Here is a 27,521-nt window from a genome sequence, read left to right as displayed (position 1 = left end):
CAGGACGGTCTCTTCTAGGCTTGGACCCATGACGGGCATGTCATTGGGTCGTTCGAGTTGACAACTGTACCACGGGACCGCCTCTGCTATACTCCGTTACGTATTAATCAGCATATGGCTTACCGTACACCAACAGAAACGATATTCAATTCCCCAACTAAATGAACCATAAAACATATCGAATTAATAAATTAAATGCATTTACTTCCGATTTTCCTGCTTAGTGCATTACCCGAATCACAAGCAAATGCATTTAATTTATTAGTTTATTACAGGGTTTCCACGATTTTTTGGTTGGTTCTCATCAATTTTTGGTGGGTTCCCACGATTTTTTGGCCGTTTCCCAGAATTATTTGGCCAAATTGTATTAATATCCAATCGGAAAATAACAATAAATTATGGGAACGAACCAAAAATCTATGGGATACGATCAAAAAATCGTGAGAACTGACCAATAAATCGTGGGAAACCCTGTATGTAGTTAGTTAGTAGTATAAATAGTTTGCCAATTGAATGTCCTTTCCTTTGATGTACGATAAGCCATATTTTGGTAAATATTTAATGAAATATAGCACACAAAAAACCCAAAATTTCACTTTCACGCAAGGTCTAAAAACGCGACCCTAAGAAGTTGGTCGTAAAGTTTGAATGCTTTTGATACGTGGAATTGTGCAGAGGAAAGCACAGTGTCTATAGGGGGTAAAAATAGTCAAATGGTCCATTGTCGTTTGGTGGAAATGTTCGTCTCATCCGCCGAGGTGGCGGAGGTTTTTTTTTAAACTAAACTAATTTAAACAACTTTTAATTGATTAATTAAAATAAAAACAAACAATGGAATATCTTGCAGCGGATATAATAATGCAATTTTCGCCCTATCCGTTAAAGTAATTTTAATATGACTGTTTGTTTGTTTGTTTGATTGTTTGTATGTTTTGTTCTCACTGGCTTTAGTGTGTTTGTGTGTTTGTTACTTTTATAGTATCGTCAGTCTAGCGTTGTTTGTTTTTGTTTTGTTTTGCAGACATAATACTAGCATAATTTTCTTTGTTTCCTTTTCTCTTGTTCATTTCTTAGCCCCGCACCCGCCTTACAGTGTTCTAATTAGGTTCGTTTTGTCGTTTTGTTTACCTCTCTATGACGCGTTCCAAACGGTGTTGTTTTATTGCTATTTGTATTGTGTTGTACCGTTATCACTTGTTTTGTTCTGTTCTCTTTTTTTTCGGTGCTCGTTTGCTGTTTTTTTCCTTCTGTTGTAAAACAAAGCAATACGAGACACGCGCAAAGATGTTTTAATTGTTTATGGAGTGTTTCTTTTTATGTATTTGCAAATGCATGTAACTGTCTTCTATTTTATCATGTTTGAGTTTGAGTCTAATAGTAATAACGCACACATACACACTTTCATGTACGTGCACAGCTTACGCGGGGGGCAACTTTAACAGCAGTATTGTGTGAGTGTGTGTGTGTTTTGTTTTATCAAATGTACAATCTGATGCTTGTGAGAAGCTTGTTCGTGTTGTGGGGGCTCGACAGGAGTTTAGCAATTCCGACGAAACCACAACAAAATGTTAGTTTTATAGAGGGATCTGTGTAAATAGTTTCCCCGCGTTGTAGCAGTTGGTTTTCGTGTTTCCTTTTGGTAAGATAATCATTTCAGTACATTTCCATTCACCTTCCATTGAAACTGCTCTCTAGTCTCGGAACTTGATTCTCCAAACGTTCTTGCAGCAACCGAAATTGTGAAAAGAGATTAGACGGATCATTCGATATATAAAAATATACTCTCTTTCTCTCTTTGCTGTACACTGTACTCTGTGTGTGTGGTTTACGGCTTCTTGTGTAGAATGCATTTGTAGTGTTGTGGCTGAGTGTAGAGGTAAGTGTAAGTGCGACCTTTTTTTTCAAAACAAACCTAAGCAACTGCTTTTGGCTATTGCTTTTCTTCCGTTCCATTCGAATGTCGCCTGTGTATTTTGCTGCGTGTGAGCAAGTAGTATGAGTAGCTCGTTACAAATAACCCAATATATGCATATATTATCAGTGTGAATTATATTCAACCGCTGTCCGCTGCCTTGCCTGCCTAAGGCAATGTCAATTGGATAGTAGTAGTAGTAGGTGTAGTAGTAGCAGAACTAGTAGTACGTGTTAATAAAAGAGGGAAGAAAACGATACCATATTTTGGCTGCGCTTGAAACCACTGATCGACAGGGTGGCAGACCTGCACTTATCCGCATATCACTGTACAAGCATAATCGTGACCCTCCTTTCTCAACTAACGTCTGCATTATGCATTCGTTTAATGTCAAATGTAAGGGAACTCAGACGCGTACTACGAAATAAAATTAATACTTTTTTGGGCTACTCTCTGCATGTCCCTTTTCCCCAAACTGTTCCGTCATGTGACTGTGTGTTCGTCTGCTGTCATTTGTCGTACATTTTCACCTCCAAATTTTGCGCCTTGAACCTAGAACGTCAGCGACAAACCACTCGTGGGGTTTGCTGTTCTGCGCGGAAACCAAAGTGTAGCGTGGAGCGTAACCATTTTTTCCTCCCTAAAAGTATGGCCTTACCTCCAACGCTTCTTTTCTAAAAAGAAAACAAACTAACCACTGCACAGTGACGCGAATTTGCAACGCAACGCAAACACACGCAAAACAACGTTAATATCGCCACCTCCGGGAGCCCATTATCTAGTAGCTTGCTTCGTGGCCAGCCAATATGTACAGATCGTGGCCGACATCGCTCGTCCCTTCGCCGCCGCTGTCCGCACGGATGGTGCGGCTTTGCAGCATTACCACTTTGCTGCAAAATGAAATAGGGGGTAAAGAAGTGATTTAATATTAAACGGTTTAACAGAGAAGATGCTGACGCGCTACATACTTGTCACTGCCGATAAGCTCGTAGATGCGGCTCGTGTCGGTAATTTCCTGCGTAATCTCACCATTCCTTAGCGAGCGACCCTGCATACCGTACTTGTGAAACGCTAATACACTATCAGTTAAACAGACTGTATTGTGTTGGGAAAGAAAGTGCGAGAAAAAGGTAGTTAATATCATTCCACACATCTCTTAAGGCGTCGCCCATCAATTACGTAACGCTGATAAGAGGGGAGAGGGTTATGATTTTTAAATGGGGGAGAGGGGGGAGTTGAACTTTTGTTACGTAACACAAAATAATTTTTTTTTTTGAATGAGTAATAAACGATGATTCTTCTTCAATTAACAATCGTTAACAATCGTCGCGGTTATGCCGGCTTAAAAGGATTTCGTTACTTCTTATGTACTTATGTACCGAAAAATACTTCATTGGTAGGGGCCGGTTTATACGAAGATACAACCCGCGACGGAATTTGGTTACCACGGACGGACGGATGGACAAACTTACCAAAGGATCGTAACAGTAACGTTGCATTCCGTTACTGCGACGACCGCAGTGGCGCACGCATTCGATGGCACAAGATTAACTATAACGCTGGAAACGTGTGCATTACCAATCCCATTCCTTTCAAACCAAATAGATTAATCAATTTGTTGATGTTGACCCTGTAATACGCTTCTAATTGGGTTTCATATGAATCTTTCGTTGAGATTCATTCATATGAATATTCAGTGATCAGTAAACGAGTGGCATCTTCAAAGAATCACGAATATCTAAATGTAAACGAATCTTCAAATATTCATGAATCTATAGGCTTCATGAGTCCATTCAAATTCATACATCACCATGGATCATGTATCTTTAGAGATGTATGATTTCCAAAATATTAAATTGGTCCAATCCCATTTAAAACTTGCCCGTTGTTTGTTCAGGCCATGGACCGTCTCCCCGTAGCAAAACAATCCATCAGGCTGCGTGGTACTTTCCAAGAAGTCTCGATAGTCTGTATAGGCTAGCGTGACCACGTAGGTTATTACGCCAAGAAGAAGAATAATAAAAAGCTCAAGCTTTACGTTTTTTTAGAGATTTATAAATCTCTCCTAGAGATACGATAATCTTTCGAGATTCATTAATCTTTATAATTAATTTTTGAGGGGAGGTCTCTTTCAACGTTACAGTTTGTTACACTAGAGGGAGGGAGGGGGTCTAAATTAGCAATTTTTGCGTTACGTAATTGATGGATGACGCCTTATTGGAAGGAACAAAAGCTTACCTATACTTTCGATTACAAAACTAAATTCCACGCGCGATATGAGCTTGCGGCTCTGCTTTGGGAAACCCTGAATGTCGACGATTTGTACGAACCGATCGTAACACACCAGTATCGCATCCTTTTCAATCTGTAACGAGTTGTTGCAGTACAATTGCTGTTCCAATTGAGTTCCCAGTACCAGTCAACACCTTCCTTACCTGATGCACTTTTATTGGTCGAAGTGTATCGCGCCGATTGATGACCGTTGCCATACCGTCCATTTCCTCCACCGTCGTATTGAACCAGGTGGGAGCTATAAAAAACAGAAAGAAACGATGGGGCATGAAAGCATGGAGAATCATATGTTATTGGTGCTTCTTCCTACTACGCGACTTACTGCTATTGGTATTGATCAAATCCAGCTTGAGCGTATCGTTCGGCCCTTTCCGCACGTTCACACACACGATCGGGTACTCGAGCTCGGGTGTGATGATCATTTCGAACACGTTCGAGTTTGCACCGTAATACTGGATGTTGCCGGATGGCCACTCGCACTGCTTCAGCAGCATGAACTTGTTCAACGGATCGTACCTACAAGAAGGGAGACATTTAGACAAAGGAGACAAAGGTTACAGCAGATGATCATCCTTACCATTGCATCAGGAAGATCCCGGTCGCCATCGAACCGCACAGGTACTTGTATCCGTTGTACGGATTGCGCGTCACGCAGCACTGCATGCAGCCCTTCGTGTCGGGGACCTTCGTCGTGAGGGCGAACTTGCGCGGCACCAGCTTCTCCGGTATCTTCTTCATGTGCATCGAGAAGCGGTGCGTCTGCTTGGAATGTAGCGCCAGCAGGTCGTGCCGGTACAGCTGCGCCGTCTTGCCGGACAGCGACATCAGGATGTCCTTAATTACGTACAGCCAGACGGTGCGGCGCGGGTACAACTGCTCGATCGCGGCATCGTGCAGCTCGTTCAGGTTGAGGTTGAAGATGCCCTCTTCCGCACCGATCAGCAGATGCTGGTCGCGCGTCTCCGGATGGATCCAGGACGCAGTACAGTTGATGTGCAGCGGACAGTCGTTAAACACCTTCGAGAAGCAGGCACCCATGTGCACCTTCGGCGTTGGTGGCAGTCCGTTCGATACGGGGCGGGGTGGCGTGTGGCGCCGGCTGCGATGGCTGCGCTTCGGCGGAATGGGCGGTGTATTGTTGAGCAGGTCCGGTTGCGATTCGGATGCTGGAATGCGGGAGGAAAAGGGGACAAATGCCGAATTTAGTATGACTGCAAGGTAGTGATGGGAAAAATTAAGATTTCGTCGGAATCGATTCCGGCTAGCTCCGAAGTTTTCTGGAATCGACTCCGGAAATGATTACGAAATCGACTCCGGAATCGGTTCCGGAATCGACTCCAGAATCGGATTCGGTTCCGGAATTGACTCCGGAATCGGATTCGGCTCCGGCATCGGAAGGGTCTCTAATTAGCATCGAAACGGAATCGGTTTCGACATATCCATAGGAATAGGCGTTTGGGTCCAATGATGCAAAGTATTGATAGCCGCAAAAAATAAAATTTACTTGTAAACGATCCTTTTTTGTGGAGATTCCCGGACTGATTTCTCATTCCAGAGTTAATTTCATTTCTGTAGTCAATCCTGATTCCGTTACAGGAGCAAATTGCGATTCCCAAGTCGATACTGATTCCGGAGCCGATTCCAATTTCGGAGCCGATTCCAATTCCGGAGCTGATTCCAATTCCGGAATCGATTCCGGATTCCGATCCGAAGTCAACTCCGGAATCGGCTTCGGAGTCAACTCCGAAATCGGCTCCGGAATCGATTCCGGAATCGGAAACGGTTAGATTCGATTCCCAGCTCCCACCACTACTGCAAAGGCATGAATGCAACACCTTCCCTTACCTCCTTCACTGTTACCATCTCCATCGCTTAAACTACGCTGCCTGGAAGACTTGTCGATTCCCTTGAACAGCTCGTTCAGCTGATCCATCGAGTGTCGCTTGCTACCGCCCTCATGCTCTTGCGAATCACCCATCGTCGTTGCTCCATTTTGCTAAAACAAAAGCATAAAAATGTTTAAAAATTCTTCCCACAAATTCATTCTCCCCTAACGGAAGCCTACCGCATTCAGCTGCTCCAGTTTCGCGGTCAGCTGATCCATCGCATCGTAGCTGAGCGTCGAATCGTCTCGCCCATTATTGTCATACTCGGACGCCGTCGCCAGACTGGCCGTAATGTAGCTGCTGTTCGACGCAATCAGACTGTCCTCGTCGTCCAGCAAATTATGGTGGTGGTGGTGGTGATGATGATTGGTGGACCCAGCCCCACCACCACCGGACCCATTGCCGGTACGATGCTGCTGCTGCTGTTGCCCGTTGCTGCCGGAGCTTAGATCATCGTTCGCACACGCCAGCAGTGAGTTATCGTGCAGGGGTAGTGTACGCCTTTTGTGGGGTGTATGGTAAATTGTTGACAGGTTGAAAGATAATTTTAAAGAAAGGGGAAATATTATTCCGTTGCCATATTTTAACCTACAAAACGGGGAATTCTTTGGCATCCTAAGGCAACAAATTACGATTGTTTAATTTTCAACATAAATTGCCAAAAAGGGGTTTGAATAGAGTGGTATGTGTATTCTAAAACATGGATGACCACACCGTTCGAATAACAAGGGGAGTAAATGCACGTTTTGCAACATACATGAACAGTTTGGAAAATACAAAAGGAAAAAAGGAAAGTAAATTTTGAAACAAAACACACCAACTAAAAAGCAAATTGCCCTGAAAGCTATACGTTTTTTAGCAAAGCATCACCGATTAGTAGTAGAGAGCGCTGCAGCGCTAGTTACACTGTCAGATACATGATTAACTATTGATTAGTTATTGCTTTTACTATGTTTTTTTGAAATAAGTTTAGTTTGATAAGCGCATAAGCTACCGTTTTGTTAAGGCAGAACTCCCCGCACTTGAGTCCCACAAAGTGTGTTAGCAAATCGATTACTTATGGAAGGATTAGCTTTCACCAACATACGAGAAGCTACATCAAAAACTTGCAGGAATTCGGTACAATGTGAGAACATGCCATGGTGGGTTTCGATTGTTTTGGGGTTTCAGTTTAGTGTGTGTGTGTTGGGATATCTGTCGGCACTTTGTGGCCCATTCGTGAGAGTGTGTTTGGTTTCATTTGCACACAACAAGATGCTATCGGTGGGATATACGAAACACGATGCCTTACATTCTAGGTGTCCGTGAACGGGTGGTGTACATGAGGCTTATGAGGATGGAAAAAAACAGTGGAACAGAGACTGTGTGAAGCTAAATTCTTACATGTGTGTTTGTGTGCTTGTGGTGTGTATGAGTTTTGGAAGACTGGAAGCAATATTTAAGCGCGCACGAACGTAAGCGTACCGCGTGACGATAAAACATACAAATTAAGGAATTATAAAAATACGCAAGATAGTAATTTCGTTTTTCCCAGTAAAAATACAAAATAAAATCTAGGCACACACACACACACGAGACCATTTGCCACTGAAGTATGTTGAAGCAAAATGCATGAAAACGCTAAAAATGACTGCTTGGGATGGCTGGGGCATTGCTCTTAATGAAGTAAATACAATGTGGATATCGAATAAATATTGTGAAATATATGCAAAGTACAATATGGATTGGCATTACTTTCGAAGGGAATTGTATGAAACAAAGGGCGTTGCCTTGCTAGGAGCGAGCACGAGATGTTTGATTGTATATGTGTGTGTGTTTTGTGGGAATGAAACAATGGAACAATGTGGCGATGCGGTTGCGTCTGTTACCTTATCTTCAACTCCTCGTCTATATAATGCAATAGACTCCTAGAAAAAAGAAAAAACACAAGACAGATATGGCACCAGTTGTTTGTTTGTGGAATGGAATAGTTTAAATAGAGAAAACGGAGTACAGAACGGTTATAGAAGAGCGCGTGAGGGAGCGTGTTATTTAGATCTTTAGAAGTGATAGAGCACGTGGAAAATCTTTCTTTAGAAAAAACATACACACACACGTGGAAGGACTGTGTGAAGGCCGTTTTCACATCGTACGACGGGGCAAGAGGTAACGTAAATTGCGGTACAACCGTAAGCTAATAATACGCGAAAAAGCATTGATGATTACAACACACCGTTTGATGCTAGAGAGCAATAGAAAAGCTTTTCGTTGAGCGCAGTTTAAGATGCAACAAAACGACCTGTTTAAACCTACTGTACTGCAACCGGAAACCGGAACTGGGGAACGTGGTACTGTGTCACATAGAACGAAGTTTAGACGCAGACACAAAACACACACAAAAACTGTCCACAAATTAATGGTTTTTTGGGAATTCGTTATTCGTGAGCTGGCGTGAATGTGGGTTACTTTAAAATCCATGTTTGGGGTTTGAGTTAGAGGCGCAACGGAACGATGTTACACCGATGGGTAAAAGAAAAGGGTCAGTTTTGTGTTTCGAGAACCGTACGTGTGTCAGTATGTGTGTCGATGTGTGTGTGTTTGCGCTGTCCTATGGGCAATGTTTTGGTGGCCGCGTGAATAGTTAACATCCTATTGCATATGTGTGTGTGTATGTGATGGTCTTGTGGGTCTGTAGTAGTATGGTGGTGCTGTATTAGACTGGCATTAACAACGAAAAAAAAAGTAATGAAACGTAGCTTTTGCAGCGCATTCCGCAGGTAAGAGGAGTTAGGTTTTTCCTTTGCTTTTCGTTCGTGTTTTTTTGGGGTTTTGTTTGTTTTAAGTTGAAAAACTGTCTGCCTTGCACTTCGGCATAAAAAACTGAAGGAGCGTGACACGTACGTTGGCACGAAGCGGGCAATCAATACCATTACTACTACAAAACGGTAAGCGGACACAGTTGAGGGGAAATTGTATTGGATTACACGCAGTGCGGTTGCTCCAACATCGCGCTTCTATCTAACAGGCATCGCTTATTGAGAAAGCCCTTCAGTTATGTCCGCGCATCCCTACGAAATGCAGTCTGGAACGTCGTGCACGATCCGACGATACTTACATATCACTCGGTAGTGTTTCTGGACTAGATGAACGCTCGTTTTCCAATGGTTCTAAAAAATAAAGGCAGGAAACAGTGTTATGCAACTAAGAATAACACTTTTGCGCCACAAAATTGGCACTTACTACAATGATAAACAGAATTGGAGGAATGCATTCGACTCGTAATTCTCTGTGGTCCATTTGCGATGGCCTAAAATGACGGAGAAAAGGTTTCCCATTAGTTCGTTGTCCCACGGCAAGCTGCTTTGCTACCCATTCTGGTGGTCAATATTTACTCCTTCCTCCTCCGACTCCTGGTAGTAGTAGCTCGCGTGCGGGCTGTGATACTTCTGCAGCAGCTCCTGCGGCAACCGGATCGACATGTCCGACTGGAAGAAGGCGTGCTGCAGCAACCGCTCGGCCGTCGGTCGCTTTTTCGGGTTCTTCGTGAGGGCCACCTTGAGAAAGGAGTGAAAGTTGGTGCTCCAACGGTCCTTTTCCTTCAGCGTCGGTGGCTTGAAGCCGCTCTTCGACATCAGGAAGAGTGCCCGCATCGGGTGCAGATCGAACATCGGGGGCTGCAGTTCGGCCAGTTCTAGAAAGTGAGTTTGGAGTTTTGTTAGAAAAGGTTTTTGGGGGAGTTTTTTTTGTATTGTTTTTTCTCTCTTACCGATTGCAGTGATACCGCATGCCCAGATATCGCACAGATGATTGTAACCACCTTTCCGTTCGACCGCCGCCACTTCCGGCGCCATCCAATAGGGTGTACCTGTTGCGGGAAGGAGAAAGAAATGCATTAAAATGGCGCAACAGCATTTAAGGGGTAATTAATATTAATAATTAAAAATGAAAATACATTTTATTTAAATTTTACACAATTCTCAAACGATCGTCGTTAAAAAATCATTCCATTTTGCGTAATCAGTTGATACATGAGGGGACATATTCCGCAGTAGCAAGGCTTCTAGCTTGCTCCCCCTCCGTTCAGTGGCGAGAGGGTGCGCTTTCGAATCGTTATCTTATCATGCGCCGCAGCAGCAAAGCAAAACAAAAGGCATCTGCTATATTTGCCTAGTCCATGCTAATTCTGTGTATCGCTAATGCGGTACCAAAGCCTCCCATACAGTACATTAGCCGTCCTAAGTGGCGTACTGGCGCACTTAATCTAAGTATAGATTTAAAATACATTAAAATAATGTCAAACTGACCACGTTTTGGGAACGATTCCACGTTTTGTTTCTTCTGTCACCCTCTATGCCCTGCACCCTCTATGATATGGTCCGCCGAAGCACATCGCTTTACCCTCCATACAGCAGACGAGGAGGGTAAATGAGTGTGTCAATTCGATTAAAAATCGTTTCAACACCTCTCTTGCTCGTTTGCTCACGCTCAGACTTGACGCACACACACACGCGATCCATCCATCGTGCTAAAGATCGCATCACATTCGTCACGCCTCGCGTATCACCTTTTTGCCTTGAGCGAGCCCAATGGTAACCGTGTCAGCCAAAATAAAGTGACGAATGCATTTATGGGTGGCATCAGGCAATACAAAATGGGACATTTGTTGCTAGCAAAAAGATCCTAATAACTATGCCGAGAAAAGGATTTAAAGGATAGAAAATTGGTCGGTTGAAAGTGTAGCTAGAATGTTCTTTACACTCCCGCTATTACTCGTTTTACAGTCTCTGTTAATTGATAAATGAGCTTGCTATCAAGTGGCCATTACCGTAACACAACCTCCATTGGCGGAAGACACACCGGAGCAGCCACACAACGGCAATGGCAGTTCCGGAAATGGAATGAACATAAATACAGCCACATAACGATAATTAAAACCCGCCCTCAAGCGAATGGGCCAGGATTAGTTTTCCGTACAAGCTCAACAAACGCCCGACCGGAATTCGGCAAGGGCCCTAGTTAGGGCAGGTTGCAAACCAATATCCCGGTCGTGTGTGTTTGTGTGTTATCCAAGCAGGCACACTGGCCATGGTCAGCTGCGTGCGAAAACGCAATGAAACCCGCAGCAACGAAAAAAACCCTCTCGCAAAGACCTACAATCGCAGCGAAAGTGAAAAGTGTACTTGTGCGAAACGACGACTCCTCTCAAGCGCCGGGGGGCAGGGGGAGTGTTTCAATCGATTGCACCACTTTCGATCTCTCGATCGTCGAAACGGAACGGGGCTTGTTCGTCGGATTACCGGAAAGTTCCGGGCTTCTTACCGATGAAGCTTCGCCGCTTGTTGATGGTGGCCGTGATCTGGGCGCTCACGCCAAAGTCGGCCAGCTTCACGTCGCCCCGCTCGGTCAGCAGTATGTTGGCGCCCTTGATGTCCCGGTGGATCTTGCCCATCGAGTGCAGGTAGGAGAGGCCGCGCAGCGTCTCCCGGCACATGTACGCGATCTGCAGCTCGGTCAGCGGCCCCGTCACCTGGTAGATGTCCTGCAGGCTGCCCCCGCCACAGTACTCCATGCAGATCCAGAGCTTGTCGTGGCGCATGTACGAGCCATAGTAGGAGATGATGTTCGAGTGGCGGCAGTCGCGCATCATCAGTATCTCCTGCTGGATGATCTGGATGTCATCGCCCGGCTCGAGCTTGATGACTTTGATTGCGGCGAGCTCATTCGACTGCAGCTTCTTGGCCTGCAAGAAGGGAAAGAGAGAAAAAGAGAGATAGGGAGTAGAAACGTTTTGAGATGAGAGTGTGTTGGTAGATCTAGTAGGCAGGAAGGCAGGTCGGCCCGCGCACGCCTTTGTAAACGAAGGAATGCAATTAGAATAGACCGAACGAAGCAGACTGGACACAGACAGAGAAGGAAGATAGAGAGAGAGTGAGAGTGAGAGGGAGTGCGCAAGCGACGTAGATTAAGCCGGGAGGGGTCCCGGGAATAATTAAAGCACTTGCGCGCTCGGGAATTGTGTACCGGGTGGTATGTGTACACGCAGAAGACGTGATCTAAAATTATCAACAAGGAAATCGAGAACTCAACGCGTTCTGCTCGGTGGTACGCATTCCTGGCGTTCTGCTTGGAATGCTGCCTGCTTGCCAGAGTTATTGGCCCTGGCCGTGCGTGTGCTTCACGTACCTTGTACACATCGCCGTACGTCCCGGAGCCGATCTTGTGGATCAGCTCGTACTCGTCCTCCGGATTGCGGCGAGAGATGGCCGAACTCAGCATGGGGGTTTGGTGCGACATTCTGCCAGCATTTTCCACCTGGCCTGCTCCGTAGCGGATACCGGATGCGTACGCGTAACCGAACACTTTTGCGCTTTCTTCTCCACAACCACACACACGCACACTCAAGCACACACACAACCAGACGACACGGTAACACTTCCTTCCCTGCTGATGCCCACTTGATTCCCTTTTGGCACCACCGCTCGCGGGACGAGATGGAGGATGTGAGATTGAAGACAATTCACACTACGGAAGCACACACACACACACACACACACACATGCACACCAACGCACAGACGGAACCACAAACAACGCAGTACGAAAGGATGTACTCGGTCACTCCGCTGGTCCAGCTGGTTTTGTGGACACTGGTGGCAATCACTCACACACACACGCACTGCCCGACCTGTAACAATGAGCAACAATTCCGTACAGCAGCTGTGCAAAAGCAACGAAACAATGCGAACGGGATGTTCCTTTTTTCCAAAATTTGCGATGTTTTCTTTTCCCCTTTCTTTTCGTTTCTGTGTGCGTGCGATTCCTTATCTGGCCCACCCCAACTAGCTGTGGCTGGCACTGCTGGGGGTCCGGATGCGTCTGGGGCGTGCACACGGATGAGCGAGCTGGGCTGACCGTGTCGGGCACAGGCCGAGGAAACAATAGGCACGACACTCGCCCCACACACAGACACGCACGGATCGGTAGGACTTGGGACAACAATCTATTTTTTTCCTTCCTTCGCTCTGTCCGCTCGCTCCGTTCAGTTCCGTTTCTGGGCCTAACAATAAAACGTCTGTGTTTTGACAGGTAAAGTAGCTGGGTGCGTAGTACGCACCAGTGCATGACATGGCCATTGCATATCGTTTGCGTCTTTTGTCCTTGTTGCACTACTGTTAATGAGGGCTATGACGTCACAGTGTGCGTGATGCAGCATGAGTGCCGGCTGTGCAGGGTGTTGACATGTTGACAAAACACTGCAGGAAACGGCAACGGTCATGGCGATGGTGAATTTTAAATTAATTTTTAGAGTGAAATTTACGAATTATTGGAATGTTTTATCGACATTTGTCATACTATTAAATTAAAAATATTGAAAAAAGTGCTAGAATTGCAAACAAATGCATTATACAAGAGCAATTGTTTGTTTTTAATTGTAACACAACACGATCCGTGGTACTTTTTTTGTACATCACTGTGCTTGTTCAGGGGCAGTAAACAGTTCTTTTGACTCACTTTGTTTTGTGATCAAATTTCATGCAAAAATACGTAAATTGCAGCTTTTTCGAGATTTTTAATGTGCAAAAAAATGCACACTTAATTGCACCTACGTCTGACATACATTTGGCGAGACATTGTAATGGGTCAATAGTGCCGCAATTATTGCTCTCCAGACAGTCGCTTTCAAAGCAACACGTAGACGAATCACAGCTCACGCTTCGAGCTCTTATCTTCCGCTAATTGAAATCGTTCTCAAGCTTTAAATAAGTAAATTATAATCCAATTACGCCCTTCAATATGAAGCATGTTTCTTTCCGCAACGCGTACTCTGCACACAAACCAAACAAAAAGTCGTTGCAGTGAAACAATAAATTATTTATTTGTTTTCACAAAATATTCACGCGACGCACGCTACTGAATGGGCGCAGCGGGTCGCAATTGTTTGATTATTTCTAATAACGCACGAAAACAGAATTATTACACTATCATATTGCAGCGAGCACGGGAGGTCAAGGGAGAACGGTTCCGTGAACTTCCCCGGACCGTCCGTAATAGCACGCAGCGGGGAAGCTCCCCTTGGCTGCCCTCCTCAGCTGCCCGAGTAGGTGCCACGATGGAACCAGTTGGCTTCGATGAGTGTGAAGTATCGTGAAGACAGCTCGCTGGGAATCGTATCGGAGAGCAACGGGGAAGAGGGGGAGAGTGGGACACACAGAAAATGGAAACGGGTTGGGTTCTCAGTCGATGAAGTGGGATGTGATCTTAGGCGAGGGGACCGATGCCTCCGATTTGCTCGCCTGGACAGAAGAAATGATGCGTAGACAGGGGAAAAAAGGAAACGGCCACAGGCACACACACACACACACGGACACGCACGCACTGCTTATGATCCGACGATGATGTTATTGATCGGGATGTGTATCAGTTTCACGAAGAAACCGATGAATCCCATGATGCAGAATCCGATAGCGGTGGCGATGGCAATCTTCTGGAACTCCCGGCGGTCCGGCTTGGTGCAGCGCTTGATCAGTCGGATCGAGTCCTTGGCGAACGAGCGGCCGGGTTCGTAGAATTTCGTCAGTTGATCCATTTTTTTGTTGACTCTGCCGGGAGCGTGATAATGGAAGAAAAAAGGGCTAAATTAGTCGCGATCCGAGTGGGTTCCCCCCGCTGCCCTTTCCGTGGGGCACACACTTTCACCGTGACCTACCTTTTACGGGGTTTGAGATGTTTTCAGTAACGTGGTGGTGTAGCGCAAGCAGAATTCAAAGACGCAATGAGAGGCGTATGTACGCGTTTCAACAATCTTGGCTGTGGTTTGTGTTCTTTTTTTTCTCTCTCGCCGTGCGTCCCGTTTTGATTCCACGTCGGATGCGAAGGGCAAGAAAAGCAGACAACGTCACCATTGGTGGCACACAGGCAATGCTACACGGTCATTCCAAATGATAGTGGATGTAACGGTTTCTTGCAGGGAGTTTTGTATTTTCGTAAAGGATGTGGTGTTATTTAAAGGAATTTATGAATCATTTTCGTCCTTTATAATTATTTTCCATATTATGGTAATGGTTGGAGGGGCAAGAGAGAAGCAAAATGTGGAAAATAGCCCACACTCATACGCCGTGCATTTTGCCTCCCTTTGAATACCACTGTGATTTGAGATGTCAACAGAACTGACAAGCTCCGTAACGTATGATCCATGTAGGTTTGTGCAAATATAACGCCTAGAGGAAACGGATAAAAAACAAAATATATAATAAGGAAGTTTTAAAAAATTGTGTATGTTATCAAAAAATAGTGCTGATTAAGCGAATAGACTACTAAAATTTAAAAAAAAATAATAAACGTTACGCTAAGAGGCGTTACATAATTTTGACAGCAATCAGCTGGAATCTATGACAGAAAACCAAAACAAACCCATTCAAAAGGCAAGCAAATATGGGCAGCGCCGCCCCAAACACGGGAAAAATGAAAACAAACTTCGTGCCTCGGGTGAATCAGGTAAGGCTATCCACTCAATTACCTACAAATCACATCAATTGTACATTCGCCTGTTCTTTTTTCGCTTCTCCAGCTAGACTCCATACAGCTCGACAATGAAATAACAAACCTCCTCCGCCAGCAGATACAGAACATACTACAGGTCCTACCGGTAAGAGCCCGAATCCGATCACCATCATCATTCCACCATTTCAACTCGTTTCTTTCGTTTCCCCACGCAGCCCGGACTACTGAGCCACCTTCAGCCGGAGATAAATTTTGCCCTAAACTCAGCCCTTTGGAACTTTTCCATCCGCACACACTATGCCACCTTCGGCCAGCAGATGCTGTCGATCGCGTACGAAAAAGATCAACTGCCATCGGCAAAGCTAGCACTTCACTACCTCCTCACGACGGTGCTACCGTACGCCAAAGAAAACGCTCAATTTCGCCTAACCAACTGGTCGCGGGTGCAAAAGCTCCTCCAGCTAGCGGAAAACGCACTGGTTCTGTTCAATCTGGTTAACTTTTTCAAGTTTCTCCGCTCCGGTACGCGACCCTCGCTGGTGGATTGTTTGCTGCGCATTAACCACCGCTCGCTGGACGGTGCGAAGCGACGCACGATCGGCTACTCGTACATGACGCGCGAGCTGGTTTGGGCTGGCTTTCTGGAGCTGCTCGGATTTACGATCCCGTTCGTGAACTATCACGCGCTGAAGCGAAAGCTGCGCAATTTGCTGCGCATTGAAGCGGCATCCCAGCGGCAGGATGAGCACGTTGAGCTGACCGCGGACACGAGATGTGCGTACTGCAATGAGCGAGTGATTCTACCTCACCATATGGGCTGCAGGCACGTGTTTTGCTACCTGTGTCTGAAGGGCAATCAGCTGGCGGATGCTGGATTCCAGTGTAATGTGTGTGACTACTGCAGTGAAACGTTCCGGAAGGTTGTTGTATTGTAGGATGGATTTGTTGTGTATTTATAAAAAAAAGGTTTATGGGTGCTAGGGTGTTCAAACATTCCAGAACAAACAAAACAAAACAAAAAACGGTTGTCCCTATGTAATGTGTTGCAGGATGCCCTGCCGGATCAACTGTTCGCACTGCAGCTTCGGTAGGTAGTGTTGACTGTTCTTCTTCAGCAGCACTATTTCCCCACTTTCCAGCTCAAACTTTCCGTAGTCGGTCAGGCAGCGTACCTCGATGTAGAGGGATTTCGGCGGTTTGATGTCGTTCGTCAGATTCAACCCGTACCCGTCGTGAATGGAGGCCATGTACTCCGCCAGTATGCGCGAGTACTTGTTGAACCACGCCGATTCCGGATCGTTGATGCAGGATTTGATTTCGGGCGGCAGGATTGGACCGACATGCCAGCGTAGCCGTTTGAGACGAAACAGACGGTTGGACAGGTAGGCCAGGACGCATCGTTTCTGGCGCTTGATGAGATTGTGGCGGTACATGACGAGTGGAAGCAGTTTCCGGTCACCCGTTTCGTTGAACGTTATTCTGTTTGGAGCCAGTGGAAAGCGAGTGTTAGCCAAACGGGAAGAAAATAATGTGCTGCCGTGAAGTAAATTCTTACGCATGTGCATAATTTTCTTGATAGATCTTTGAAATGTCCTCTAGAACAGAACGGACGCCATCATCCTGGAAAATAGGGATTGAAGTTCGGTAAGTTTTATTGAAAAAAACACCTGTTTTGTTTTCTGCTGTACGTACGTTAAACGCTGGTATGGGATCAGTTGACCGTTCATACTCTCTAATAAGATCGAATCCTTTATCCGACGACATTATTTTATTTTGCCAACGAACTTATTGCATTCGGCCGATCACTTTTAGGACAAGAACAAAAAGAAACAAAAAAGAAAGCGCGGCAAAACATTTGTTGTGACAGAAGTACACTGTAAAATGTCAGATCAAATTAGACAACTTTGCAACCCAATGGACAAAATGCTGTACTGCCTGACTGAGGCAGCGGTCTAATGTTATTGCGCGCAACATTGTTGTTGACAAAATGTATGGATTTTGACAGCTAGCGCAACTTTGCTGCTGACCAAATTCAAACCAATTTGATTTTTGTCTGGCAATATTTTATATTAATGGGGCCCTTTCCGTTTTAAGTTCGTAGGCTGAAATTTCAGCCTGTCAGCTGTTTGCATTCCCAATTGACATTTTCGAGCACGAATAATCGGGGATTCGAGAATTTAGAAAAAGTCCTTTAAAATCAACTGTGATGTGGCTTTTTCGTTACTTTCTTCTAGATTCATTCGGAAATGATGTTTTCTATCGTTATAGTTGGCCATGTTCACATTTTATACTTGAATAATATCAATTTTTTTTAAATAACGTCACACAAAATCAGCTTTTGTTTTTCATCAAAAACCACAGTTATGATTGAAAAATGACCTCGACGGCATCGTCTATCGATAGAGGAACGTGTAATTTACGAACACACCAAATCTTGGTAATTTCAACACACTTGATCACAAACAAATCCACAATTTCAAGCGTATCGAGTACTAATCGAGCAGATATGGGAAAACAATTTTGAGCAAATTTTACTTGGGTTGTATAGCAGTTTTCGAGCAACTATCAAAGTGGGTATGGTATACAGGTGGGCTTATCCCACGGTGTATGTATTTAGAAGGCTGATTTTTATCACCTCTGTTTCTGAATGAAGATTTTAAGAGTGTTTTGTGTATTCCTCAAGCCTCCAGAAAGCTTGTTTGAGCGAAGCTTTCACCGGTCCTGTAAAAAAAGATGTTCAAAATTGGATTTAAAAAAATGCTATGAAACCACCTGTACTACATACACTTTGAATCTAGATTGCATCACCTGATCTCTTTAATGCACCTTGGGGTAAATGTAAACAACACCATGTTTTGCCATTTTTTCGAGCAGGTCCCAAGCGCCAGATTAAGATAAACACGACTGGAAAATTAAATATCCACAGAAAAATAATGAAAGCTCCACAGCTTCATTGGTTAGATCATGGGTCTCCAAACTACGGCCCACGGGCCGCATGCGGCCCTCAAGAGCTTATAATGCGGCCCACGATGACTTTGCCAGAGTTAATGTAAATATTACGTTATTATGACTTATTCAAATAAAAATGTATTTTTTACTTTTCTTAGACAAAAATCAAGCTTTTGTAACAAGAAACTGTATTAGTATCGTTAGTATTTTGTTGTAAAAACGAGATTTAAACGTTCACTCATCATTTAAAGGTAGCGTCAAATGGCCCTCAATATAGTTATTTTTGAAGCAATGCGGCCCGCGAGCTGAAAAGTTTGGAGGCCCCTGGGCTAGATCAATAGATGGCGTATTACAATTCATCATTATATTGCTATCCTTTTCTTGCAATGTGTTTCGATAAGTTTCATCTTATCTTATTCACCAATATAACCTTCTAACTTTCTGAGCAAAATCTATATGAATGGTCGTGTGGTCAGATACGTGGGTATCAACCAACGACCATTACTCAAATCTCACTAGCTTCAGTGCTGGTGGTTTCCGTTGGAGTTTAGTATTTAAAAAATCGTATTGCCGTTCTAGTTCTAGCGATGCATAACTTTAATGCGAAACCATACAACAGTACAGAGGAAATGAGAAAGCTCTCCTCCAAGTATGTAGTAGTAGTAGTAGTAGTTTATTTGAATTTGAAACATTAAATGTAATTATGTTCTACAAATTTTCCTTGCGATAATGGGTTCGACTCTTTAGCTTTCCTCATTAATGTTTTCTGTGTAGCAATTGCTGGATTTTTCGATTTTGTTCTGATGTTGAGTAGTAGCGTGGGAAAAATTTACAAAAAAAACCCACAAATTTTGTCTCCAAGCGAGGAAGCTCAACTGGTTTGTGTATTCCAGCAACAGATAGCGCCACCAGCTTTTTTACTATTTTTAGAATGCATGAGTCGTTTGCCGTCTGCTAAACGATTTTTTTTATATTCCATTTAGGTTGCGAGCTTGAGTCGTTTAGAACCCGTTTAGTGGTCGTTTAGTGGATTTGTGGCACTTGGGTTGGGACTAGAGGTACAGGCAGGCCTTGACCGACCGACGGTTGTTGTTCCAAATCAGAATAAATTATGCAGCTTTGTCACCGACCCAAACTATCAGGTTAAGTTGAAAATAATTCATACAGTTAAAAATACAGTTTTCATGTTTTAGCCCAATTTATCTGAAAATGTAAACTGGGCAATTGTAAAGTGTAGCGTAGTTTATGGATGTTCCTAAACAACTGAATTTTGACAGCTTTTCCAGCGTAAACAATAACAATCCCCCAAAGGCGGGTGAGTCACCTGTTTTGCAAATCCATACATCCTCTCCCAGCAAATCCACGACCAATCCGTATCCGCTCTTTGTTCAAAATCGCCTTAATTCCTTCAGCAAAAAAAAAAATTGTGTCGATTGTGTTTTTTCGTATCTGCGACACAACCCCGGCAATTAGTTTGAACATTCTGGGACGGCACCCAGGTCCAGGCTTTGATGACCAGTGAAGGTGAGATACGTTCCATCCTTGGCCGTGCATTGGACGCGGACGAGGCGGGCAGGAAGGATGAAGCGATCGATCTGTACGGCCAGGCGGTGGAGAAAATCCTTCGCCTTGAGGACCGAGAAAAGCGCGAAAAGTTGAACAAATTTGCCAAGCAGGCACTGGACCGCGCGGAGGAGCTGAAGGGCATCCGGCATCAGGCATCAGGGCAGGCCGCACCACAATCCAGTCGTCATTCGCCCACCGTTTTGCAGCCAGTGAAAAGCAGTTCAGCATTGGGTAGGAATCAAGTGTAAAGGAACTGTGTTATTTGAGCTCTTAAATTTTCTTATCTCTATGGTCACAGTAAGCCCGTCACGTGCCGGTCCAGCGCTAGAGATTAGCGGAGCTCGCCATGCGTACACGAACGAGGAGAAGAAGGTGCTGGAGCATACGTCCCATATCAATGCGAAAGTGTACGTCCCGTTTATGGATATAGATTTGCTGGAAAAGTTCCACTTCCCGATGCCCTTCACCGACAAGGATGGGCCGCTAGAGTTGGCCCCGAAGCAGAAGCGTGACTTTGTCAGCTGGGTGCGGGTGAGCGAGCTGTGCGAGCAGCCGCAACTGATCGTCGGCGATCATGCAGACTTTTACAGCATCCGGCAGACGGTCGTGTCGGACTGTAGCTTCGTTGCGTCGCTGGCGGTCGCGTCCCAGTTCGAGAAGAAATTCCGCCGGCGCATCCTCACCTCGATCATCTATCCGCGCAACAGCAAGGACGAGCCGATCTACAATCCGAGCGGCAAGTACACGATACGCATGCACGTGAACGGCATACCGCGGAAGGTCGTGATCGACGACTATCTGCCGCTCGGCCGGTACAACCAGCTGCTGTGCTCGTACTCGAGCAACAAGAGCGAGTTCTGGGTGTCGCTGCTGGAGAAGGCGTACATGAAGCTGATGGGTGGGTACGATTTCCCCGGCTCCAACAGTGTAAGTCAATGAAATCGGTCCCTAAGTTGACCTGAGGAGTGATCTTGGAGGCGGGGTTTCCTTTGCCTTTCAGAACATCGATCTGCACGCACTGACGGGATGGATACCGGAGCGGGCGCTGGTAAAATCGGACGAACCGGACTTTAACGCGGACGCCGTGTTTAACCGGCTGCAGGAAGGGCTTAGCATGGGCCGCTGTCTGGTGACGGTGGCAACGGGCGAGCTGACGGATGCGGAAGCCGAACGGACCGGGCTGGTTTCAACACACGCCTACGCTGTGCTCGATATGCGCGAAGTGGATGGCGTAAAGCTGCTGCAGCTAAAGAACCCCTGGTCCCATCTGCGGTGGCGCGGCAACTACTCCGAGCTGGATGTGGTGCACTGGACGCCGGAGCTGCAGCGCACGCTCGGGTACGATCCGAAGCTGGCGGCGACGTACGATAATGGGGTGTTCTGGATCGACTACCGTTCGATCATGAACTTTTTCGACGTGTTCTACCTGAACTGGGATCCGGCACTGTTTCAGTACACGTACTGCATTCACCAGGCGTGGAGTGCGGGCATTGGCCCGACGAAGGACGCGTACAACGTGGGCGACAATCCGCAGTTTAGCTTGACGGTGCCGGCTGGCTGCGGCTCTGTTTGGATACTGCTGACGCGCCACATCACGAGCATCGAGGACTTTAGGGAAAACCACGAATACATCACCGTGCTGGTGTACAACAGCAATGGCAGGCGCGTTTACTATCCCACCGATCCGCCACCGTACATCGACGGGGTGCGCATCAACAGCCCGCACTATCTGTGCAAGATCCGGCTCGATCCGGGCGCGGAACGGCGCTACACGCTCGTGGTGTCGCAGTACGAAAAGACGGCCACCATCTACTACTCGCTGCGGGCGTACAGCAGGACCAGGTTTGAGCTGAAACCGCTCGGGCCGCAGTACACGACGGTGGAAAATGTAAGAATTACTCTTTTAGAGAGGGCGGTTTCATTGACAATCTTTATCAACATTCGATTTTTTTCACATTTTAGCTGAGCGGCGAATGGAAGGGACGAACGGCCGGTGGCTGCCAGAACCATCCGCTCACGTACAAAAACAACCCACTGTACCGGCTGCACATTGGGCCGGCCGATACGAGCGATCTGGTGATTGAGCTGCGCGGCCCGAAGGTGTACCAGGTGGGGCTGGAGCTGACGGTGGTGTCGCTGGCGGATGAGACGGTAACGGCACCGTTTGTGTCGCAAAAAACGGGCGTCTACCGTTCGGGCTTCTGTGTGCTGGATCTGGCCGGTATACCGGCAGGCGTGTACCAGGTAAGGCCGTCCACCTTTCTGCCCGACCAGGAGTCGCCCTTCTTTCTCAAGGTGAAATCAACGACGAACGTGGTGATAGAGAAACTGGCGTAGGGTGGAGGGGGCACTTTGTTGTTGTTTGTTTGTTTGTTGGTGTGTAAAGCAGTTGGTTTGGAAAGTGAAAGATTCAGTACAGGATTTGGCAGGATGATTTATTCAGTGTTTCACGAATATTTTTGAATTAGTCTCAGGATTCAGCAGACAGATTTTTGAAGCCAATGTTTGATAAGCAGTTCAAACAGACCGTCGGTCCAGGACAATTTGCAACATAGGAGACTGCAAATCCAATCCCAGTTAGCTATATCTGTGCCTACTTAGTGGTGCACAAGGAGACATGTGAACATCAAACAAGAAGTTTGTGGCGAAGACCGTGATCGCAGAATGCGTTTTATTGAATAAATAATGCTTTACATTTGCCAAGAGTTACAGTAGTGTACCGAGTTAGTTGTTTATTACTCTCTAGTAAAAATGACCCGGTTACAGGGCTACGAAACGTTTATTCGGAGGCGTATAAGAATTGCACTTAAATTAACCATTTTGTTTTTGGATCCTTTGTAAAAGATTTTTTTAGTGTACTTGTATTATTTATAACATTCATTGCAACTACTCGGACTATTGCACACAGGTTCTAGTTAAAGTTTTGTATTTGGAAGTCAACTTAAGAGTAAATCGGTGATGAGCTATCGGCTCCTTTTATACCGCATGGTTGCTATGCTTTCTATGTGTTGCTATGTGTTCCATTATCCCTGTGGTAACTGGGATCCAACATCTATCCACTATCTATCTTTTTCGACAATTTCGGCCTACAATTTCCTGTTGAAGAACCATCAACCGAAATTTATGCAGATGTTTATTCACAGGATGAAGAAGCAGTAGCCGTTGGAATAAATATTTTATTAGTCAAAATTTACACTGTTAGCGATAACTTTACCTATCGGATCAGATGTTTCAGGTATTTTAAAGTCCCTTGGTATCTTGGCACAAGCCTCATCGAAACCCGGGAATGTCGTTAGCCGTAAGCAGGTACGACTCTCGCCGATGCGGAGCAGAATTTTCTGCGAACTCTCTCCGCTTTTCAGCATCTTGTATGGTCTGGGCTGTCTGAACTAGTGATGGTAGGTGCAATACTCCAAACTCGGAACCGACCGGAGCTGTCCGGAGCTGTCGGAGTCGCCCGGAGCCGCCCGGAGCCGCTAGTTGGCAGCTGGAGCTAGTCGCAGCCGTTGGAGCTGTTGAAGCTATTCGGAGCCGTAGGAGCCGTCCGGAGCTGTAGGAACCGTCTGGCGTCGTCGGAGCCGACCGGAACTATTCTGAATCGCTTCAAATCGCCGGTATAAGCGATAGAATCTAATACAAAATTAGGAGCTAATTAGTTTAAAAAATATCTTCTTCATTTACTGCACTGCAGATTTTTTTTACCAATACATGGTTTAAAACTATTTCTTAAGACCTTGGGACTAGTGGTGGGAGCTCGGAATCGGACCTACCCGACTCCGATTCCGTGTTCGGAATCAATTCCGGAGCCGATTCCGATGCTGGAATCGATTCCGATTCCGGAGCCGATTCCGGAGTCGATTCCGGAGCTGATTCCGGAGCCGATTCCGGAGCCGATTCCGGAGCCGATTCGGGAGCCGATTGAGGAGCCAATTCCGGAGCCAATTCCGGAGCAGATTCCGGAGCGGATTCCGGAACCGATTCCGGAGCCGATTCCGGAGTTGGCTCTGGAGCCGATTCCGGTGTTGATTCCGGAGCGAAATCAGTTCGGAAATCTCGATGAGAATGGATCTTTTACAAGTAAATTTGGATTTTTGCGGTTATCAATGCGTAGTATGATTGGACCCAAACGCCTTTTTTATGGCGATGCCGAAACTGACTCCGTTTGGTAGCCGATTTTAATTTATGAGCCATTTCCGATTCGAGAGCCGACTTCGATTCTGGAGCCGATTCCGGAATCAATTCTGAAGCCGATTCCGATTCCGGAGCCCATTCCGGAACCAATTCCGGAGTCGATTCCGATTCCGGAGCCGATTCCGGAGTCGATCTCGATTTCGGAGCCGATTCCGGAATCGATTCCGGAAACTGAATCCGGACCTACTATCCGGAATCGATTTCAGAAAACTGCGGAGCTAGCCGGAATCGATTCCGACAAAAACTTCATTTTTCCCATCACTATTTGACATCACTGCTCTAGAACCTCGCGCCCTCGATCGCGCCCTGCAGAACGTTATAGGAAGGTGATGCTGGTAAGTGGCAAGTTCCGACAGATACTGCCAATCGTTCCGCTTGGTACCAACGGTCAGGTTCTGCAGCAGTGCATCCGTCAGAGCATGATGTGGGGCAAATTTATTTATTTAATTTATTGCGTTTCAGGGAAACATGCGTATGCAGACTAGTGATGGATTATCGGAATTGCTTCCGAGCGTTGCTATTCCCGCTCCAATTCCAGCTAAATAAAACTGACAATTCCGCCCGGAGCCGTCCGGAGCAGTAGGAGCCGTCCGCGCCGATCGGAACCGTTATGACTGTCGGAGGTATTCTAAAGCGCTTCAAATTTAAGCGGTGTAATACTTTGTTTACACGTATAACCCTTAAGTCATCAGTCTACTGGAAACGCATCAAATAAAACAGTTAAAAAAAGAGTGAAGGCGTATTTTTACAAATTAAATTTAAAAAGTGTCCCAAGTAGTGATGGGAAAAATGAAGTTTTTCCGGAATTGGCTCCGGAATTGGCTCCTCAATCGACTCCGGAATCGGCTCCGGAATCGGCTCCGGAATCGGCTCCGGAATCGGCTCCGGAATCAGCTCCGGAATCGACTCCGGAATCGGCTCCGGAATCGGAATCGATTCCAGCATCGAAATCGGCTCCGGAATTGATTCCGAACACGGAATCGGAGTCGGGTAGGACCGATTCCGAGCTCCCACCACTAATGTCAAACAAAATAGACCACGCGGGCCAAAATGCTACTTAAAATAGTAGCACGGGCCGCCACCTAGTTTTTATGTGAAATTATATGATATATACATGGGATTGTTAACAGTTCCTTTCATTTCATGTTTGGGATAACAGTTATGTTACAACACTCAAAACTTTAATGCTGTAGTAGGCTATGACTACCAAACAGTTGATTTTGCCTCAGCAGAATTTCGCTTCCTAGGCATAGTAGCCTATGCTTTCTTTTGTAATACAGGGTGTTCGAGATAAATTTGACACCTGGCCTTTGGGTTTATATCTAAGGGTTGAGTTGACGTATCTAAATCTAAATCTAAATTCAATTGCTAAAAGTTGTGCGAACAAGTGTAAAAAATGTCTAGCTCCGTAAATATGTGGAACCCGTTCGGATTGTAAAAGCGCGTAACGTGTGTTATGATGGTTCGTGTCGGCCATACGAACACCGACAAACCGACGTGACACTTCGAACAAAATGAGCTTCAAAAGTTGTCTCCTTATTTCAAATGAAAATACATTAAACACTAGCGCCATCTCTATAATGATTCGCTTACTACACTGACACAGAGAAGAAACTGCTTAATTCCCTTTTTTGTTTTTCTTCGCAAATTCTAATGCGTATTGTTTTATGTACTTCTCACATCTTTTGCATTGATTTGAAAACTTATAAAATGATTTTCCTGTGTGTTTTGTCCAATTATTCTCACAAAATCTTGCCTCACACTTCCTTCGCCATTTGTATTTAGAAAAGTTGTTTACATCGAAGCAGCAGTGAACAGAGCTTACTTTGACAGAAGTGTTCGCCTCACTGGTAAATGACAGTACTTTCGTGTGGGACACTTTTGTAACGCCAGTGTCACGTCGGTTTGTCGGTGATACGAATGCCGAAATTCGGAAGGCGGCTATGTGTTCGCTGAACACCGTAAAAACAATACGGTGGCCAATGGGCGGCCGTACGTTTGGCAGCAGGATTCTGCACCATGCCATACGGCCGAAAAAACACGCCAATGGCTCACTGCCAATTTCGACCGATACACCAGCACCGACGTTTGGCCACCCAGCACCCCTGACCTTAATCCTATGGATTACTTTGTGTGGGGCACAGTTGAGCGGGACACCAACAGGGCGTCCTGCAATACCAAAGCGGAGCTGGTGGCCAGAATAAAGGCCGTGTTTGCGGCCATCCCCAGAGACATGGTTGTCCGGGCTTGCGCGCGGTTCCGGAAGCGAGTGCAGGCGGCCATCGACGCGGAGGGGGGGGGGGGGAGGTACTTCGAATAAAAAAGGCGACAAACATGGTAAGCTAAACTTTGTAGAAAATTTTTTGTTTTAATATTTAACATAAATTTGATAAAAATTCCTTTCCTATTCCCTCAGAAACTGTCAAATTTGTCTCGAACACCCTGTAAATCAGTTCATTGTTAACCACTGATCGAGCAAGTTGGCTTTATTTGCTCTCCGTTTGAATTGTAACAAATACAAAATTGATTTTATTAAATTTAACAAACGTTTTACTAAAGAACGTCAGTGGGAGTTTCTTTTCAACTGGTCATAGACCTCTGATATTTTGAAAATTTGTACCAGCTAACAAGAATTATTCTTCTTCTTTTGTCACAACAACCGCTGTCGGTCGAGGCCTGCCTGTATCCACTAGTGAAATGTACTTGGCTTTCAGTGACTTATTGTTACCATAGCAGGATAGTCAGTCCTACGTATGGGGGCACGGTCTATGCGGCACTAGAACCCATGACGGGCATGTTGTTACGTCGTACGAGTTGACGACTGTACCACCAGACCGGCCCAACAAGAATTAGTATGCAAAACTAATGCCAATAACTGTCCATGACTAAGTAGGTTGGCTTTACAATTGCATAATTTTATGGTGTTATTGGTGTGGTTTAAAGTATCAATATGGATGAGGTGACATAGATTGTGAACAGCATTTACGTACTTAAAAATCTACTAAACTACTGCTACCTACTAATCTCCATGGAAATCCCCTTTTATAATGGCGACTAAAATCAGAGCTAAAAGCCCACCTGTTTAATCTAGTCTAGTCATCTTGAGGCAGTACTCATGGAAAGTTTAAAGCCTCATGGAAGATTTAAGCTGATTTCTAAACGTTATGCAAAAGTATAGTGTTCTAAGCAGCAACCGTGCCTAACAAGGGGTTCGGTTTGATACTTTCCCCCCTAAAATATTCTCAA

General features: G+C 45.5%; 5 protein-coding genes across 7 annotated transcripts; 2 read left to right on the top strand and 3 right to left on the bottom strand.

The window, feature by feature from the left end:
• Positions 1-837: 837 nt before the first annotated feature.
• LOC120899768 (mitogen-activated protein kinase kinase kinase kinase 5) lies at positions 838-13,150 on the bottom strand. 2 transcript variants are annotated; one of them, XM_040305976.1, is made up of 15 exons: positions 12,253-13,150; positions 11,389-11,809; positions 9,836-9,934; positions 9,462-9,760; positions 9,310-9,376; positions 9,185-9,236; positions 7,959-7,997; positions 6,270-6,591; positions 6,050-6,200; positions 4,782-5,370; positions 4,527-4,720; positions 4,348-4,442; positions 4,151-4,277; positions 2,881-3,007; positions 838-2,802 (listed from the first exon to the last, which is right to left on the bottom strand). In XM_040305976.1, the coding sequence occupies exons 1-15, from the start codon at positions 12,361-12,363 to the stop codon at positions 2,691-2,693; spliced, it is 2,805 nt and encodes a 934-aa protein (XP_040161910.1). In that variant the 5' UTR covers positions 12,364-13,150; the 3' UTR covers positions 838-2,690. The 2 variants fall into 2 exon arrangements, with proteins under 2 accessions (XP_040161910.1, XP_040161911.1); XM_040305977.1 differs by lacking the exon at positions 7,959-7,997.
• Positions 13,151-14,335: 1,185 nt separating this feature from the next.
• On the bottom strand, positions 14,336-14,963 carry LOC120903789 (protein transport protein Sec61 subunit gamma). The gene is made up of 2 exons (XM_040313403.1): positions 14,776-14,963; positions 14,336-14,668 (listed from the first exon to the last, which is right to left on the bottom strand). The coding sequence occupies exon 2, from the start codon at positions 14,653-14,655 to the stop codon at positions 14,449-14,451; it is 207 nt and encodes a 68-aa protein (XP_040169337.1). The 5' UTR covers positions 14,656-14,668; positions 14,776-14,963; the 3' UTR covers positions 14,336-14,448.
• A 447-nt stretch (positions 14,964-15,410) lies between these two features.
• Positions 15,411-17,386, top strand: LOC120903986 (peroxisome biogenesis factor 2). Of its 2 annotated transcripts, none has more exons than XM_040313676.1 (3): positions 15,411-15,563; positions 15,641-15,714; positions 15,785-17,386. In XM_040313676.1, exons 1-3 carry the CDS (start codon positions 15,458-15,460, stop codon positions 16,502-16,504), a joined length of 900 nt encoding a protein of 299 aa, XP_040169610.1. In that variant the 5' UTR covers positions 15,411-15,457; the 3' UTR covers positions 16,505-17,386. The 2 variants fall into 2 exon arrangements, with proteins under 2 accessions (XP_040169610.1, XP_040169611.1); XM_040313677.1 differs by having other exon boundaries at positions 15,440-15,563; positions 15,637-15,714.
• On the bottom strand, positions 16,494-17,378 carry LOC120903987 (DNA replication complex GINS protein PSF1-like). The gene is made up of 3 exons (XM_040313679.1): positions 17,262-17,378; positions 17,125-17,189; positions 16,494-17,048 (listed from the first exon to the last, which is right to left on the bottom strand). The coding sequence occupies exons 1-3, from the start codon at positions 17,331-17,333 to the stop codon at positions 16,601-16,603; spliced, it is 585 nt and encodes a 194-aa protein (XP_040169613.1). The 5' UTR covers positions 17,334-17,378; the 3' UTR covers positions 16,494-16,600.
• A 2,239-nt stretch (positions 17,387-19,625) lies between the features above and the next one.
• Positions 19,626-22,793, top strand: LOC120900980 (calpain-7-like). The gene is made up of 4 exons (XM_040308631.1): positions 19,626-20,315; positions 20,383-21,011; positions 21,085-21,972; positions 22,047-22,793. Exons 1-4 carry the CDS (start codon positions 20,030-20,032, stop codon positions 22,419-22,421), a joined length of 2,178 nt encoding a protein of 725 aa, XP_040164565.1. The 5' UTR covers positions 19,626-20,029; the 3' UTR covers positions 22,422-22,793.
• Positions 22,794-27,521: the final 4,728 nt, after the last annotated feature.

The sequence above is a fragment of the Anopheles arabiensis genome, chromosome 3, assembly GCF_016920715.1.
Source record: "Anopheles arabiensis isolate DONGOLA chromosome 3, AaraD3, whole genome shotgun sequence".
NCBI classification, from domain to species: Eukaryota; Metazoa; Arthropoda; class Insecta; order Diptera; family Culicidae; genus Anopheles; species Anopheles arabiensis.
This window is presented reverse-complemented; position numbering and strand designations above follow the sequence as displayed.